The following is a 17883-nucleotide window of genomic DNA, read 5'->3' on the forward strand; positions in this document are numbered from 1 at the left end:
GACTTCCCTGGTGGTCTGGTGGTTAAGACTCTGAACTCCCAATGCAGAGGATCTGGGTTCAATCCTTGGTCGGGGAACTAGAGCCCACATGCCTCAACTAAGAGTTCGCATGCCACAACTAAGACCTGGTGCAGCAAAAACAATAATAATAATAATAAGTGCTTCTTTAAAATCCTTCTCCTAAGGAGAGAACATTTTGAAATTATTTGAAGTATTTCTAGTGTTATGGGATTCCCTGGTGGCTCAGAGGATAAAGCATCTGCCCACAATGCAGGAGACCAGGGTTCAATCCCTGGGTTAGGAAGATCCCGTGGAAAAGGAAATGGCAGCCCACTCCAGTATTCTTGCCTGGAGAATCCCATGGACAGAGGAGCCTGGCGGGCTACAGTCCACAAGGTGGCAAAGAGTGGGACATGACTGAGCAACTTCATTCACTCACTCACTGTAAATATACCAACTATAAAAACTCTCCATTGTATTTAAAACTTTGGAGCAAAATTTTCTAATATGTTTAAATTGTTTCCAAATATTTCAAACTTTCACTGAGTTTTAACACTATTTGTTAAAATACAAAGATATAACTCCTTTTAGTATGATACTTTTCAAGAAGTGAATGACAGAATGGAAAATGGAAATTTGTTAAATTTCAATAAATTTTTTTCAATAACTAGAATATTGGATTTAAATTGAATTACTATTTTATAACAGGAACAGTCAGTGGTAATGCTACATGGAGATATGCACTTTTGCAAAGTAATTTTTTCAGCTATGGAAGCTATTGAAATCACATATTAGAATAAATCAGACTTTTGAACCACTCTAACTGTGCTGAACAAAGATTTCAAACTAATGAAAATAATGAAACATTCTATCACTTTTTAAAAATGAGATGACTATAACAATAGCTCACTATTGAAAAAATAGAGAAAAATTTTGTTATCCACAAAATTAAAAATATATTAAATATTCATCTTATCCTCTTAAATTCTTATTTGTATCTATTCTATAAATTACATTTATATGTTAGTCTATGCTTGTAATGTATAGATTATATAATAATACATAAGGGTATATGATCAAACTATTTTACTGAGAAATATACATATAATTTAAAAAATTAGAAAATTGTGTAGAAATGTCAAATAGACTTTTTTTTAATTTTATTTTATTTTTAAACTTTACATAATTGTATTAGTTTTGCCAAATATATTAATGTTTGATTTTTTGTTATAATTTAGTATCAACATTTGGTAGCTTGAGAATAAGATTTAGTGCCTATATAATTAACAACAAAGTCAGAGTATCTAATAAATATGCTAATATTAATAATGTGCTATATAGTTCTATATAGCACACAGATATTGTAGAATACTGAGACTACGTTCTTCTAAAACATCTAAAAATCTATTTCCAGAGATTCTTAAATATTCTGAAGCACTATGCCTGAAAAAATAGAATTACAACAGAAACATGATTGTCTATTTTTTAATATTAAGAAAAATACATATATCACCATTTAATGATATAGTTAACTTTAGTTAACTTCAAACTATAGTTAACTATAAACTATATAAACTTTAGGAGCCTGATGGGCTGCCGTCTATGGGGTTGCACAGTGTCGGACACGATTGAAGCGACTTAGCAGCAGCAGCAGCATATAAACTTTTAGTTAACTATAATGATAAAGTTAACTTTTTAGTTATTTCAAATTACATTCTAACTTCACTCAACCAAACACACATACAAATGTCTTTTCTACATTCTCATCATTAGATTGTCTCCTTCAGTTTTGCCTAGATTGCACATGTCAAACCTGCAAGGCCCATTTGTGCCTCTAAAACTGTTTTCAAAGCATCACAGCTAGGGCGAACTATAAATCAGTCCACATCCTCCCTTTTAGTGATTCATGAAATCTATGCATACACAAAAAAAGAAAAAGATGTTGCAATTACACAAAAACTAAAGTATTCTTCTAGCATAGACTTTAACACCACTCATCTCTTGCCAGGTTGTAATGGAATATATCATACTAGTTTAGGCTTTCTGGAAGGAATTGTTGCAATAATAATTATGTTGTCAAGTACAATCCTCATTACAAATTCTTGAATAATTATAGTCTATTAAGCCCCTAATATTATGAGTCTTCACTATTACAAATCACAAGGTTGTTACTGAAAAGAGATAGGAATCCCATTCTGCTTCTAATCATCTGTTTATTTAGTACATTCACCACTAAACTGCAAATTCTTTATATACAGAGATTGTGCCGATTTACTTCTAGTGACTAACATAATGCCTATAACATGTAGGGAATGCTTAGAATTTGGGGGAGTTACTGAATGTACCATAAAACGGTATGGCAATATAACAAATAGAAACATTATTTCAGTAGATTTCCATGATAAATTGGTAATGAAGTAGATTTCCAGCCCTTTGCTATACTTATGTGTGTCTTTTCCAAATTCAAGAAAATAACCAATTACTATAGTTTTACTGAACACTCTACAAAGAATTGACAGCTTCTTGAAACCATTTCCCCACACATTACCTTGTTCCCCTGGCTGCTGCTGAACTTAGGAGCAAGTTCCTTTCCAAGTGCATTCCACCTTGAGTGGGAGCCCAACCCCTCCTGCTCAGACTCTCAATGTTCTTTTGTTACACAAAACTGTTAAATTGACAAACTGCAAATTTACTAGGTGTGTGCAGCTACCCCATGCTCATTTCTGAAGGTGTTTTTATTTGTCACATTCCATTGTATCTTAATAGAAATTTAGTCATACACACACACACACACACACTCACGTATACATATATATGTTTTAACACAGTGCTACAGGAGGGTACTATTTTATAAAGAAATGCTTTGGAAAAAGCAGTAGGATCAAGAGGGTTCAAGCACCAAGCTTTCATCTTTTTAAAAAATATTTTCTCAATTTTAGAAGAAAAAACAATCTTAAATGAAAAATTATTCTCTTTACTTCTGTTGGATCATCATTAACTCCAGAAAACAATGGAATGCACATTATTTTCTTACCAAATATGAACTGATTTTATGTACAGAATGAAAACATTCTAGGAAAATGAATTACTTAAATGAAGCCTATGGGGAAATATAAAGAAATTAATACAAATTTATTTAAAGAGCATTTGCTAAAATAGTCTATGTTACATGTAGTGTCCCTCACTTTATCAAAGAAAAATAAAAATTTTACTCACCTTTTAAAGACTATACTGGGCATGAGTACATCTATTAATTTACTAAGTAAGTTTGTTTACACCATAAATTTTTATTCATTATTTATAATATATGAATATTAAAATTCCTAGTATTTAAAAATTGATAGCTAAACAATAAATCTTATTTTTAAAAACCAATGTCAATTTCTAATAAGATTATATAAAAATAACAGTAGCTTATATACATACTCAGTAAAATTATAAAAACATATACTATTCAACAATTAAATGTTTAATAAGAAAAATTAGCAATTTGTTATTTAAAAAAACCCTCAAAAGAAAAGAGGCATTCTTTACAATACAGAATCGGTTCAGTGACTTAAAACATTTTAGATATTGGTTCAAAGAATAAAAATACAACATACATGTGAATTAAGAAAAGCACAAGGCCAGCAACACATCATTAATAAGCAAGGGTTAAAATACAATCATTTCACATTGACTAGTCACAAAAATGCAGTCATTAACAGATATATGTTAAGATTACTTTCTTTCTTTAATCATGCTTATAGATTATTACAACATAAAGTTTCCAACATGGAGAAAATTTACATGTATATTTACAACTTAATTCCTAGCTACATTTTAATTATTTAGCACTTGGTACTTTAATTTTACTTTAAAATGAAAAGTATTTAAGATTTCATGTTATTTATATATGTTTACTTATATACATATATACACGTTTTCTTACTTTTCTAACCTAGTAAATAGGATCTTCTGAAATTAAAGTTATGCATTAAAGAATATTAACCTGATATGTTAATAAGAGGTATTCTGAAATCTGGCTAATACGTAGCAACACTGAAAGAGGTAAATTAAAAGTTATAACTGGTTTTAACAATAAAACTTCAGATCCCTTAAACCCTTTTAATATAAAAGGCTAATTTAAGGATTAAAATTCTTCATATAATAAGAAATCCAGAAACTTTAATGATATATATTTACTTTATTAAAAATTAATAAATAAAATTATTGTAATTTTTAAATTATCTTCAATTTACTAGTTCTTTACTAGTGCAAAGACTGAATTAATCAATGAACTCCTTTGTGGGATAGACATGTAATAAACAATGAAGAATTATATACTTCTGTTTTACTATTTTGTAATTTGAAATTATTGTTTTCTTGGTCACTTGTTTTTGTGAGGTTGACAAAGTTATCTCTGCAAAGGGTCTTTAGTGAACATTCGGGTTTTTCACTTATGACATACCAAAAAATATCATGATACAAATTATTGGAATATAGCATTTGATGGAATCCAACACAATCAAAATTTTGTGAGGTTGTACACTTTAAACATACAATATGACTACATATCTCAATAAAGATGGGGCAAAATTATGTAAATACTATAGTGAATATGTAGAAAAGATTGATAAACCTTAAAATATTTTAAAATATTAAACAAAGGATCAAAAAATCTAAAACTGACTCCAAATGAATATTTGCAATTCCAATATGCTATAAATTTAGGTGTGTCAAATTTTTAAAGTTTCATGATGTTTATTAAATAGAACAGGAATCAACAAACTTTCCCCAGAAAGACCAAATAGTAAATATCTCAGGCTTTGAGGGTCAGTCTCTATCGTAAAAGAAAGTCTCTATTGAGTCTAAGAAAGTCTCAAAAGCAGCCATAGGTAATACATAAAAAATGTGCATGCCTGTGTTCCAATAAAAGTTATTTATAAAAATAGACAATTGGCCAGGTTTGATAATTTGCTGATCCCTGATATAGAAGATCTGATTCAGACCACTTAATTTTAGGAACTTCAATATACAGCACAAAGCAGAAGCCATGAGTAAATGTTGAATGCTTTGTGAATGAATGAATTCATGAATGGAGAAAATAAAACCTTTATGTCTGCTGTCCCAATTGAGGCAAATTCCAAGAAGGCAATCTATGGATTAAGTCTTATTAATGACTAGGCTTATAATTAAACCAATAAAACAAAAGAAAATGTAACAGATATAGTACAGAGAAAGTGAATTTCCAACCAAAAACGACTAACAAAAAAAAATCTATAGTGACTTCTTACAGGACTTCATATCTCTCCAATTAGATTGTAAACTCCATAGGCTAACAAATATGTCTTTATAGTATCACGACAGAATAGTCCCTAGGATATAGCACATGGTCAGTGAACATTTTAAGTACATATGTGAATGCTTATAGCAAAATGCTTTTTGTTAGCTCCCAAAAAGTTATGGCTCTCTAATTCTAATGCAGCAATTTAAGATCTTCCCATAAAGTTAAAATGCTCTGCTGTTTTGTATCAGTCATAGTGACTAAAAAGATGAATTTAGTCTGAACTAGAACTTGACCTGTTCTTCAAATAGCATGAATTGAAACAGGTTTACATTTCACTGTAAAACTTTGACCTGGGTGAAGCTAAACAAGTGCCTACATCAGGTTCGGGTATAAAATCAGAGTTAATTATTTTCCAAATAAAGAACTGCTTAACTTTATAATCTTAATTATAAATAGATTATAGACTCCAATCATTTTATCACCAGAAAGAAGTATACTTGGTTGTTTGTGATTTAAAATATCAAAATTGACCAAAATGCTAGTTTCACTGTATCTATATATTAATTATTCTTCAAAGCCTGGGTAGTTAAAAAATACTAGAAGAAATTAATCATTCATGACTATTTATGAATTTTTATCTATGGCTTCAAAAAATAAAAAATTAAAACAGTCCAAAATACAGTAACTCCACACAGTGGAAGATATGAACATTCATATAAATTACTACATAAATCATACTTTTTCATGATGTATGTAACAAATTATAAACAATTAATTTACTTTGTGTAAGTAAATTTCTCTTTTTTAATACAATATTTTCACATTTCCAACAAAATATTAAAGTTTAACAATTATAAAAATGTTATTTGCTTTTAGATCAGTTACTGGACATTGACAGACAAAAGCCACAAACAGTTATACACTCAAACAAGACACAGCCTTAACTTGCCATTGTTACAAGCACAATGTTAACATTATGTACAAATGTAAATAGTAAAACATTTTCAATTAATTTGTGGCAAGCCAAAACGGTACTGGAGAAAAACACTTCCATTAGATTAGTGCTATGGTTCAAAATTCACTTATAAAAAATAAATACATGTAAAACTATTATATATATATATATGTATATATTACAGTACTTGAATGAATACTCTTTCAAACTATCAAATTTAATGACACAAGCCAACATGGCCAATGGTCTGCTTTAAAAAATATTGGAAGATAAAATGTGTGCATCACAATTTATAAAGAGAGAAAATTAAAGTAAAAGGGACAGAATAAAACAAAACAGAAGGATAAAAATAAGAGTACTATCGTACCGATTTCCATGGTCCCCGATGCCATGATACATCATCAGGGCAAGCATGTATATGACACTGTACCACACTAGGTGGCTTGTTCAACATTTCACAGTTTTGCTCTTGTGACAGTTGGCCATTGGGAAACTGACATATTACAAATCTTGATTTTATTCCTCCTCCACACGTTTGTGTACACTAAAAATAAGAAGGAAGAGAAAAACTATGTGGCTTCAAAGAGAATATTATGCTGGTTGATTCAGTGATGAGTACATAATCAGAACTGCTACAGCTTAAAGTTTATCCTTTCTTCATAACTCTCAACATTTCTTCAAAAATAAATCAAAGTTTCAGTTCCATCCTTTTTTTTAAAGACAAAATTTTGAAAATTAGTACTGTAATAGGTAATAACTACATAATGTATATGGTATCCTATCAAAAGATACATAGCTATGTATCCATGAAGGGAAATCTAAATTTATAAAGACAGAAAGATGTTGAATATATCTATTACATGAGAACAGCAGGTGGCAAAGCAACATGTATAATTAATGAACCTATTTCTGAAACCCACACAGAACTAAAGTCTGGCAGGAAATGTATCAATATTAAAAGTTCATATCTTTTCACAATTTTTCAAATTATTTGAATTTTCACAAGAATTAACTCACAACTGAAAAAGTTACTTTCATTTTGGAAAATTGTAAAAGTATATTTTAAAGACATACTTTATTAGCACCTGATCAGAAGTGTATCTTTAAACAATGATTTCCAAATTCCCAATGGAGAGAAAATAGGTACTGAAAATCATTAAACAGGGAACTTCCCTGGCAGTGCAGTGGATACGAACCTCCTGCCGATATAGGGGACAGGGGTTTGATCCCTGGTCCAGGAAGATTCCACATACTGCAGAGCAACTAAGCCTATACGTCACAACTACTGAGCTCGCGCATTGCCAACTACTGAAGCCCATGCGCCTAGAGCCTGTGCTCTGCAACAAGAGAAGCCACTGCAATGAGAAGTCCGAGCACTGCAATAAAGAGGAACCCCAGTTTGCTGCAACTAAGGAAAGCCTGAGCGCAGCAACAGAGACCCAGTGCAATCAAAAATTAATAAATTAATTTTTTAAAAATCATTAAACACAAATATTTGACTAATTAAATTAGGTGGCTTGTTTTATTTATCCAAAGCCAATGTAAGTCTTTCTTCTTTCTCATGCATAATATAGGTGGAATTAGTATTTATTACAACCATTTTAAAAATTATCTTCATATCCCAGTGCCTAAAAGAAGGTCAGGACATGAAGAAAGTGCTCAATAATTGATAGCTATTCATTTTAGATTCATCAAATGAATGGTTCCATAATAGGATATTAACATGGCCTACATATCACTCTATTTTTCTGTCTTTATATCAATTAATTTTCTAAGAAATTAAGACAATAATATACTAGTTTTAGAGAGGTATTGCTGCTGCTGCTAAGTCACTTCAGTCGTGTCCGACTCTGTGTGACCCCATAGACAGCAGCCCACCAGGCTACCCCGTCCCTGGGATTCTCCAGGCAAGAACACTGGAGTGGGTTGCCATTTCCTTCTCCAATGCATGAAAGTGAAAAGTGAAAGTGAAGTCGCTCAGTCGTGTCTGACTCTTAGCGACCCCAGGGACAGCAGCCCACCAGGCTTCTCCGTCCATGGGATTTTCCAGGCAAGAGTACTGGAGTGGGGTGCCATTGCCTTCTCCGTAGAGAGGTTTAGGAAGTCACCTACTGGCTAGCACATAGCATTCTGTCAAAAATCTGGAGCATATATTTCCTATCATAAATGAGTGATTTATACCATGATACAATGTTTATTAAAAGATTATAGTTTTAGTGACTCAATTTTTTAAAAATCTGTCTAGTATAGTGAAGTAAGATTATTCAACAGGAAGGGTATGAAGCGCTTAACTTTCGGTCTTAGGGGCTGTCATAATTTCCGCAAGTTTAGGAGACAGTAGGACTTACTTCTCCCCAGCTTCCATAGTTCCACTGTGGACAAGGTCCCGAATCACAGTGCTTTGACTCTGGGGGTTTGGACGCTGCATCGCAGTAACTGGCACTTTGTCCATTCTCATCCTGGCAGACCACAACTCTACGTTGAACACCTCCAGCACAACTGCTAGAGCACTGGAAAGGATGGAACACAGGAACACACAAGCTGAGACTCCATGTCACAAAATTACATACAAAACACTAAGATAAAAGAAAAACGCTTCTTTGACTCAACTTCAAGCTCGTCAAGTTACCCTTCCTTTGGAATCATAATTTGAATAAAGAATATCTGTCAAAAAAACCTGGGTATTACCATGAGTTTCATTAAAATTTATTGGTAGGAAGGTAAATCTTTAAAGTTTGCCATAAAAAATTCACCCTTGTCCTAGGCATTAAGTAAAAAGGAATTCAAGTTTTCAGGTCTCACTAGGAAGGAAAAAAAAAAAAAAGATAATGTTAAGTTTCCCAACTTTCACGTTATTTTTCTTTGCTTGGTATCATTAATCTCATACAAAATACAAACCACAATTGTACCTTTTGTACAAAGTAATCATGGTTTTACACCAGCTTACTGCACTGTTATCATAGTAATTTCTGGGTTTGATATTTTTCTTCATAGACATTGGTAATCTTAACACTTAAAAGATTTCATTTTTACTATAATGGACTCTAAGATTTTTTTCAAATGGATTCCTCTGTAATCATAATACCACATTAGGGTATAATTCAATTAGAACTCTAGAGATTTGCAATCTGCATCAAAAATTGCTTAATCTTTTTAAGATTTAAACTACTGATCTTCAGAAATAATTAGCATTAAAAGCATCTGATGTCATTATGTACATTTCTGTTAAAAGGCCATATAACATAACAAAATTACAGAATTAGTATAACTCAATAAAGAGGGCTTACTGATCCCCATGGTCCTGTTCGCCACTGGTTTTCTCTGATTGATGGATGGACCCCCTGATTTTGATTATCTTCTGGTTTGTGAGTTAATGGAAAATTCCTGCCTGGAAAATGGCTTGGCTGCTCAGAGGAACTCGGAAAGTGGCTGTACGTGGGAGGGCAGGCTGCCAGATTACATTCTTGTTCTATCACAGGGCGGACTTCAGGGTCACAGTAATTCTCATTAACTGGCTGATGATAGTTGATGCATAAAACTTGTCGAGTCATTTTTCCACGGCCACAGGAAGCTGAACACTGATCACAAATTTAGCCAATAAACTGCATTACCTCAAAGTTCAAATATTATATTTAAATTTCTCATTTCACTTTGTTTGCAAAAAAGTACTTACAGGTGACCAATTCCCTGTTTGCCACTCTCCACAAGGGCTAAAACAGACAGCTATTTCAGCTGGTCGGGGTAAGTGGGCACAAAATGATTCATCTGCTATTCCATCATGAGCATCACGACAACTTACATAGCGGGCTTGATTTCCTCTTCCACAAGACACAGAGCACTGAAAAATTGAATAATACCAAAGCATTATACAGGACACTCCTACATCCCTTACACTTGGTTGTTGTTCAAATTTCTAAACCTCAAGATTCTTGAAAAAACTTAATTTATAAATATTATCACCTGGCATCATTTCTGAGTCAAAGACAGGGCAGTGAATATTCCAATGAGTTTAAAAAATAAACTTCACAAATCAGAATGCTTGTGATAATAAAACAAAACACTCAACTTTTCAGAATAGTGATTAGCTATTTGTCAAAATTATAAAAAAGATTATAGATAAGAGAATCTTAAGATAACATTTAAGACAACTCTGAAAGACCTAGGTAATAGAGAAGATAGACTCTCATAATTAAAATATTCAGAGAATATATGAAACTTAAAAATATATCTTTCATATAAGACTAAAGCAAGTATATATTCCAAATCTAATAAAAGTCTAATATCACATCTGCTTCTCATAACAACCTATGACATAAATATTATCCTTATTTGGTAGGATTAAAAAACAGATCTAGAAAACTTAAATTCTTGCCCACAGAAACAGAGCTCTTGAAAGACAGAACAGGATTTAGTCATTAAATTACCTAATTCCCATCACTTCATGGGAAATAGATGGGGAAACTGGAAACAGTGTCAGACTTTATTTTTCTGGGCTCCAAAATCACTACAGATGGTGACTGCAGCCATGAAATTAAAAGACGCTTACTCCTTGGAAGGCAAGTTATGACCAACCTAGATAGCATATTCAAAAGCAGAGACATTACTTTGCCAACAAAGGTTTGTCTCGTCAAGGCTATGGTTTTTCCTGTGGTCATGTATGTATGGATATGAGAGTTGGACTGTGAAGAAGGCTGAGCGTGGAAGAATTGATGCTTCTGAACTGTGGTGTTGGAGAAGACTCTTAAGAGTCCGTCAGACTGCAAGGAGATCCAACCAGTCCATTCTGAAGGAGATCAGCCCTGGGATTTCTTTGGAAGGACTGATGCTAAAGCTGAAACTCCAGTACTTTGGCCACCTCATGGGAAGAGTTGACTCATTGGAAAAGACTCTGATGCTGGGAGGAATTGGGGGCAGGAGGAGAAGGGGACGACAGAGGATGAGATGGCTGGATGGCATCACTGACACCATGGACGTGAGTCTGAGTGAACTCCGGGAGTTGGTGATGGACAGGGAGGCCTGGCGTGCTGCGATTCATGGGGTTGCAAAGAGTCGGACACAACTGAGTGACTGATCTGATCTGATCTGAAACCCTATGCTCTTCTAACACCATCTCCATCAAAATACCTGAGAATGAATGCATATATTAATTTGGCAAATCTGGAGCAACTGAAAGCCTCCATAGTAGAAATACTGTCTCTCTTAAAGAAATTCACTTACTGGGGTCCAAGAACCATATCGCCATTGTGTTATCTTTCTCACGGGAACAGCTGGCAAGGAAGTGGCCCCAATTTTAGGGATAACTGGGCAAGGTGTAACAATACAATCCTGTTCAAAAGAAAAATGGACCTCATGAAACATTAATGAATTAAACACTATGATTGATACTAAAATCCTATACTTCATTTCTTTTTTCAATTATGTAAGTCAAGAACGGCTGCATAGTAAACTACAAATAAGCAATGTAAAGGTTTTTATTTTCCAAAAGCACAAAGTACTATCAAGGGCTAGAAGTGGATAGTTTGACTCTGAAGGTTAAAGTTTGGATCATTCTGCCCAATGATTTAAAAAGAAAAGAGTAATAGTCTTTGAAAAATATCACTAAGCTGAAACCTTCTGAATGAACACAGATCACTACCTTAAGCCACACTTGAGAAGTTCATTATACTCATAATAATGCATCATCCTTCTGTAGTTCAAAGGATGGAAACATAAGTTAAATGAGTGATCCAATATCAGATGAAGAGTAAAAACAAATCCATCAATAAAGCTGGCAAAACCAAGAACAATAAACTCTCTGATGCCCACCTACATTTTTAAGGCATATACGTTTAAGTGGAAAAATACATATGGAAATAATTTTAACACATCAATAATCTTCCTGTATCAAACATTTTTGTTTATAATCCATGGAGAGGTGTTGTTTACCTGCCTTTCACTTGGGCGACTAGCTCCATGGCACAGTCTGTCATCTAGCACTGCACTGAACAGCTCGTTGACGCATTTCACAGCACGCATCTGGTACCCCTGTCCACACGTGGCTGTGCACTGGAAGAATATAAGCAGATACGGAACACCATCGCTCAGACATTACATAGACTTAATTTTCTTAACATGTACACAGTTAAGAATCTACTTTCAGTAGATATTTTTATTAGTCCTTTATTCCAGATTCTAGACTTAAAATGAGGAAATTTAATCAACATACATCTTTATTCAAATTTATATAGATACTAATAAAATAGGCAATGCCAAAGAATGCTCAAACTACCACACAATTGCACTCATCTCACAGGCTAGTAAAGTAATGCTCAAAATTCTCCAAGCCAGGCTTCAGCAATACGTGAACCGTGAACTTCCAGATGTTCAAGCTGGTTTTAGAAAAGGCAGAAAACCAGAGATCAAATTGCCAACATCCACTGGATCATCGAAAAAACAAGAGAGTTCCAGAAACACATCTATTTCTGCTTTATTAACTATGCCAAAGCCTTTGACTGTGTGGATCACAATAAACTGTGGAAAATTCTGAAAGAGATGGGAATACCAGACCACCTGACCTGCCTCTTGAAAAATCTGTATGCAGATCAGGAAGCAACAGTTAGAACTGGACAACAAACTGGTTCCAAATAGGAAAAGGAGTTCGTCAAGGCTGTATGTTGTCACCCTCTTATTTAACTTCTATGCAGAGTACATCATGAGAAATGCTGGGCTGGAAGAAGCACAAGCTGGAATCAAGATTGCCGGGAGAAATATCAATAACCTCAGATATGTAGATGACACCACCCTTATGGCAGAAAGTGAAGAGGAACTAAAAAGCCTCTTGATGAAAGTGAAAGAGGAGAGTGAAAAAGTTGGCTTAAAATTCAACATTCAGAAAACTAAGATCATGGCATCTGGTCCCATCACTTCATGGCAAATAGATGGGGAAACAGTGGAAATAGTGACAGACTTTATTTTGGGGGGCTCCAAAATCACTGTAGATGATGACTGCAGCCATGAAATTAAAAGACGCTTAGTCCTTAGAAGGAAAGTTATGACCAACCTAGACAGCATTATTTTGCCAACAAAGGTCAGTACAGTCAGGGCTATGGCTTTTCCAGTAGTCATGTATGGATGTGAGAGTCGGACTATAAAGAAAGCTGAGCACAGAAGAATTGATGCTTTTGAACTGTGGTGTTGGAGAAGACTCTTGAGAGTCCCTTGGACTGCAAGGAGATCCAACCAGTCCATCCTATAGGAAATCAGTGTTCATTGGAAGGACTGATGCTCAAGCTGAAACTCCAATACTTTGGCCACCTGATGCGAAGAGTTGACTCATCTGAAAAGACCCTGATGCTGAGACAGATTGAGGGCAGGAGGAAAAGGGAATGACAGAGGATGAGATGGTTGGATGGCATCACCGACTCAATGGACATGAGCTTGGGTAAACTCCAGGAGTTGGTGATGGACTGGGAGGCCTGGTGTGCTGTGGTCCATGGGGTTGCAAAGTGTTGGATTCGACTGAGCAACTGAACTGAACTGAATTGAAAATAGTGAAATTGAAATGGCAATTATTATTGTATCTTTAAAAAGTTATCATGTAAAACTATCAATAGAAGCTTCATATTTTGGTGGCAGAGTCAATACAGTTTAGGCAAACTAAATACTTTTCAAAATTGACCTGGTGTATGCATGTCGCTTAATATACTAAGTAAATTTTGAATAGATAAAGAAAGAAAAGAACAGGAAAGAGTTAAAGGGCAGATGAGAGCAGTTTTCCTTGCAAGTGTGGCAATCTGCACAGAATATTAAGCTGCTCACAACTCATCCATCAGATTATCTCCTAACCACCTGTTTGGGAAAACTTCCCAACAAGGGCTACTCTAAATACAGGAGAACGAATAATTTAGGCACCAAACATGAAAATGCATAGTTTACATAAAGTTGGTGAAAGCATAAATTGTTTACTGAAGTACAGCTGATTAACAATGCTATGTTAATTTCTGGCATATAGCAAAGTGAATCAGTTATTCATACATATATTCTTTTTCATATTCTTTTCTATTACGGCTTATGGCATGATACTGAATACAGAAATTTGTAGTATTGTGGCTAACAAAAGTGAGTTAAAAGTCAAAGCTAGAATATTTACCACAGCAAAATTAGCAGTACTGAAAAAATTGTACAGGTACAAATTTACATTTCAGGAATCTTTCTCCAAGAGCCACCCAAAATTAGATGCAGCCACTAAAAGACTGAATATACTATAATTCTGTGCTATTCTGTAATGATGGATTAGAGCAGAAGTGCATGTACTGTAATATACTCACAGAACCCCAAGGTCCTACTTGCCAGGAAGTGCACGCATGAAGCTCACACGGTCTTTGAGACTCAGGCTTGGTGCTTGGGTCACAGAAGCCATCACTCAAGTGATCTTCATTCAGTTGACACCACACCTGCCGCTGGTTTGTTCCTTTTCCACAGGTAACCAGACACTGGAAAAATCCAACTGACCATTACTTTCAGTATTAGTCAACACAAATACCCAAAAAAATGCAACGATCAATTTGTATATTCAAATACAGTTAAAGATCATCCTTAAGGATATTTTCCCTCCACGCCTCAGAAAAACCAGAGATCTTCATGGGGTAAAATCAGCCACCCCAAATTTCTGCTGCCCAAATCCCAGCACAACATCTATTTGTTCCAGAAATAAAGATACAAAACCGATCTTAGAACAAGTATGTATCTCAGCCTACTGTGCACACCATGAAAATGTACTTAGTCACCCAGTCGTGTCTGACTCTTTGTGACCCCATGGACTGTAGGCTGCCAGGCTCCTCTGTCCATGGGGATTCTCTAGGCAAGCATAATGGAGTGGGTTACCATGCCCTTCTCCAGGGGATCTTCCCAACCCAGGGATTAAACCCAGGTCTCCCACATTGCAGGAGGATTCTTTACCATCTGAGCCACCAGGGAAGCCCCCAGGAAAGCCCACTATGAAAATGGTTTTAGATTAAACACCAATTATGTCATTTTTGGCCAGATGCTGTAAATAGCTTAAGGACCAGCCATTTTTAAATTTTACTACCCTGATAATACAGTTATTTACCAAATGATAAAGCAAATTGAAATATTTTTTTGGATTATATAGCCTTCCATTACAAAGATCTCCTGTACAATGTTATAATAATTCTAAGCCTCAAGTGTTTAATGTTACCTCACTCCACTCACTAGTGGCCCAACTGGGACAGGAAAATTCATTGCAATTCTCTACTGTCACTCGGGGAAGTTCCTGGCATTCTCTGTCAGCAAGACGGTGGCCAAAGTTATTTATACAGTAAGAGTCTCGAGACCTCTCCCCTCCTCCACAACTCCTGGAACACTGGTTAAAAAAAGAAAAGTGGTGCGAAATGGACACGAAATAAAAAGTTGAACAAAACGCTTCTCTGAAGTGACAAATATTTAATTAGATGTAGAATAAAGGAGCAACTTTTCTTAAGCTATACTTTTTTCTTTGTACCTGAGACCATTCTAAATAATGCCACCTGGTTAAGACACAATCACCATGGCAGGGTTCTCGGGTTGGAGGCTTAAGTTGGTCACTGCAGTGGTGGTCAACTACTGGAACAGTCTGTCCTTTATGAATGGAATACTTCATACAATGGACGTCCAGCGACTTGTATCCTTGACCGCAAAGGGCTGAACATTCACTTTTGCCAGTGATGTGCCACCTATAAAAAATGATGTTATTATGCTTAGAAGGTATGCTGATGAACACAATTTAAAACATGGATTCAGAAAAATTCACACATATTATTCAAGTTTAAAAATTATGTTAGAATTTATGGACAAGCCACAATAAAAATATTTGATATATCATTGATTTAGTGATGAAAACTTCTTAGAGATCAGAGAGTCCAAACTTTCATCATATAGATGAGAAAATGAAGCTCAGTGGTGCTGTGCATTCAAATGGTATATATGCTTGGCTTCTGTCAGAAATTTTACTTTTCTTTAAATAAAATTTAACATTTACTCCAAATCCATAAAAGTTGGAGGTAGGGAACCAGCACTACACCCAGGCATTTGGAGGAACCACAAGCCTCACCCTAGAAGAACCCCAGGGAAATTTGGGTTCTCTTCCTAGGAATCCCAAGCCTCTCCCTAGACTTTTGAAAACACCTGGTTGAGATTAAGATTGAGATTAAGGTTACTAAGTGGCAGATTTAAAACTATAACCAAATATATCTGACCTATAATCAGGTGGTGTCTCCCTATGTAACATCTTTATTTGACTGAGGATCAGAGAACATCTGGGAACATAACTACATCAAAAGCCTTTAAAAGTTGGTAAACTTGTCTTTATAAAGCATATCACATTTTCTCATTAACTCATATAATCTACTTTTAGACATGCTTTCAGAGAGAACATTTTTTTTTTTCCACAAGTAAAATCTGCCAGCGTTAGCCAAATTATCCCAATTACACTCAAGCAATCTCTCAGTATGAGCACGGCAGTACAGCAAAGAAGAGAATTCATGGAGCTTCTTTCCATCTGAACAGCATCTCAAGGATTTCGTTGCACTTCACTCTACAGCAAGGCAGAGGATGCAACTTGTACATGCCATTCTACCATGAGCCTTGCACCACATGTCTCCAAACACCACCACAAGTACATAAAAATTCTCATCCTTGCTGAGTAAAGGAGATTCTGGCCATCTCTGAACGTTGACTGTCGCCTGCTAGACGGGGTTATTGCTCTTAGCATCACTGTAAGACCCACCACAAGAAAACAAATGACAAGAATTTTAGAAGAAAAAACTTGCCTGCCATGGTCTAGGATCTCATTACTTAAAGTTTAATGGACAAAATGTTGATAAGATAGACAAATCAATCTATCGATTCTCTAATCCTCAAACTTTAAAAGTTTATTGGTACATGAGTTCAATGGGAATTAGAGGATCATGCTTAAATGTATTGTTTCAGAGCTTTAAACCATAGGTTTTCAGATTAGAGTTTTCCTGTATTTATTTTACAGACAAATCTGTTTCCATTTCTTACACAAAATATTGAGGTCTCTATACTGAAATTCAGCAAATACTATGAATAAAAAACTCAAACCAATTGGTGAGTTTCACAATAAATTAGTGGGTCTAAAGTTTTTTTAAGGGAATGGGAAAGGACAGACATTAATTACATGTCCACCTTATACCAGGCACTGCAGTAGATTCTTTACATCTTATCTCACTTATTGATTTTTATCTGGTTATATTATACGTTATTTCTTTTTTTCTTACCTGAGTTCACAGTCTGTATTGCACCTTTCAGTCACCAGCAATGGAAGTGGTAAGTGGTCACAGCTTTGATCAGACACGACCATATGATCACTCTTACGTACACAAGTAATTTTTCTTTTATGAAGACCTTGGCCAAAGTCAAATGAAAAATAAAAATTAAAGGAAAACTCACATAAGGAGATGTTCCATAATAATTTTTTTTTATTTTATTTTATTTTTAAACTTTACATAATTGTATAAGTTTTGCCAAATACCAAAATGAATCCGCCACAGGTATACATGTGTTTATAATAATTTACTTCTGCTAAAAGCTTGAAGGATGCAGCTAAGAAAGCAAAAACAATTCCAACATAGCATACAAATAGGCTAGCATACTGAACTAG

General features: G+C 34.7%; 1 protein-coding gene across 6 annotated transcripts in view; it reads right to left on the reverse strand.

Annotated features, from left to right (window-relative positions):
* The window catches only part of ADAMTS20 (ADAM metallopeptidase with thrombospondin type 1 motif 20), a 203859-nt gene that overhangs the window by 82871 nt on the left and 103105 nt on the right, over positions 1–17883 (reverse strand). For all 6 annotated transcript variants that reach the window (XM_025284010.3, XM_006077068.4, XM_044941654.2 and 3 more), the window contains 10 exons: positions 17501–17627; positions 15724–15934; positions 15421–15585; positions 14531–14695; positions 12150–12269; positions 11442–11549; positions 9898–10062; positions 9512–9802; positions 8573–8734; positions 6592–6768 (listed from right to left, as the gene is read on the reverse strand). In XM_025284010.3, the coding sequence (XP_025139795.3) occupies positions 6592–6768; positions 8573–8734; positions 9512–9802; positions 9898–10062; positions 11442–11549; positions 12150–12269; positions 14531–14695; positions 15421–15585; positions 15724–15934; positions 17501–17627 (1691 nt within the window). The remainder of the gene's footprint in view (positions 1–6591; positions 6769–8572; positions 8735–9511; positions 9803–9897; positions 10063–11441; positions 11550–12149; positions 12270–14530; positions 14696–15420; positions 15586–15723; positions 15935–17500; positions 17628–17883) is intronic.

Source organism: Bubalus bubalis, chromosome 4 (genome assembly GCF_019923935.1).
Source record: "Bubalus bubalis isolate 160015118507 breed Murrah chromosome 4, NDDB_SH_1, whole genome shotgun sequence".
Taxonomy (NCBI): Eukaryota; Metazoa; Chordata; class Mammalia; order Artiodactyla; family Bovidae; genus Bubalus; species Bubalus bubalis.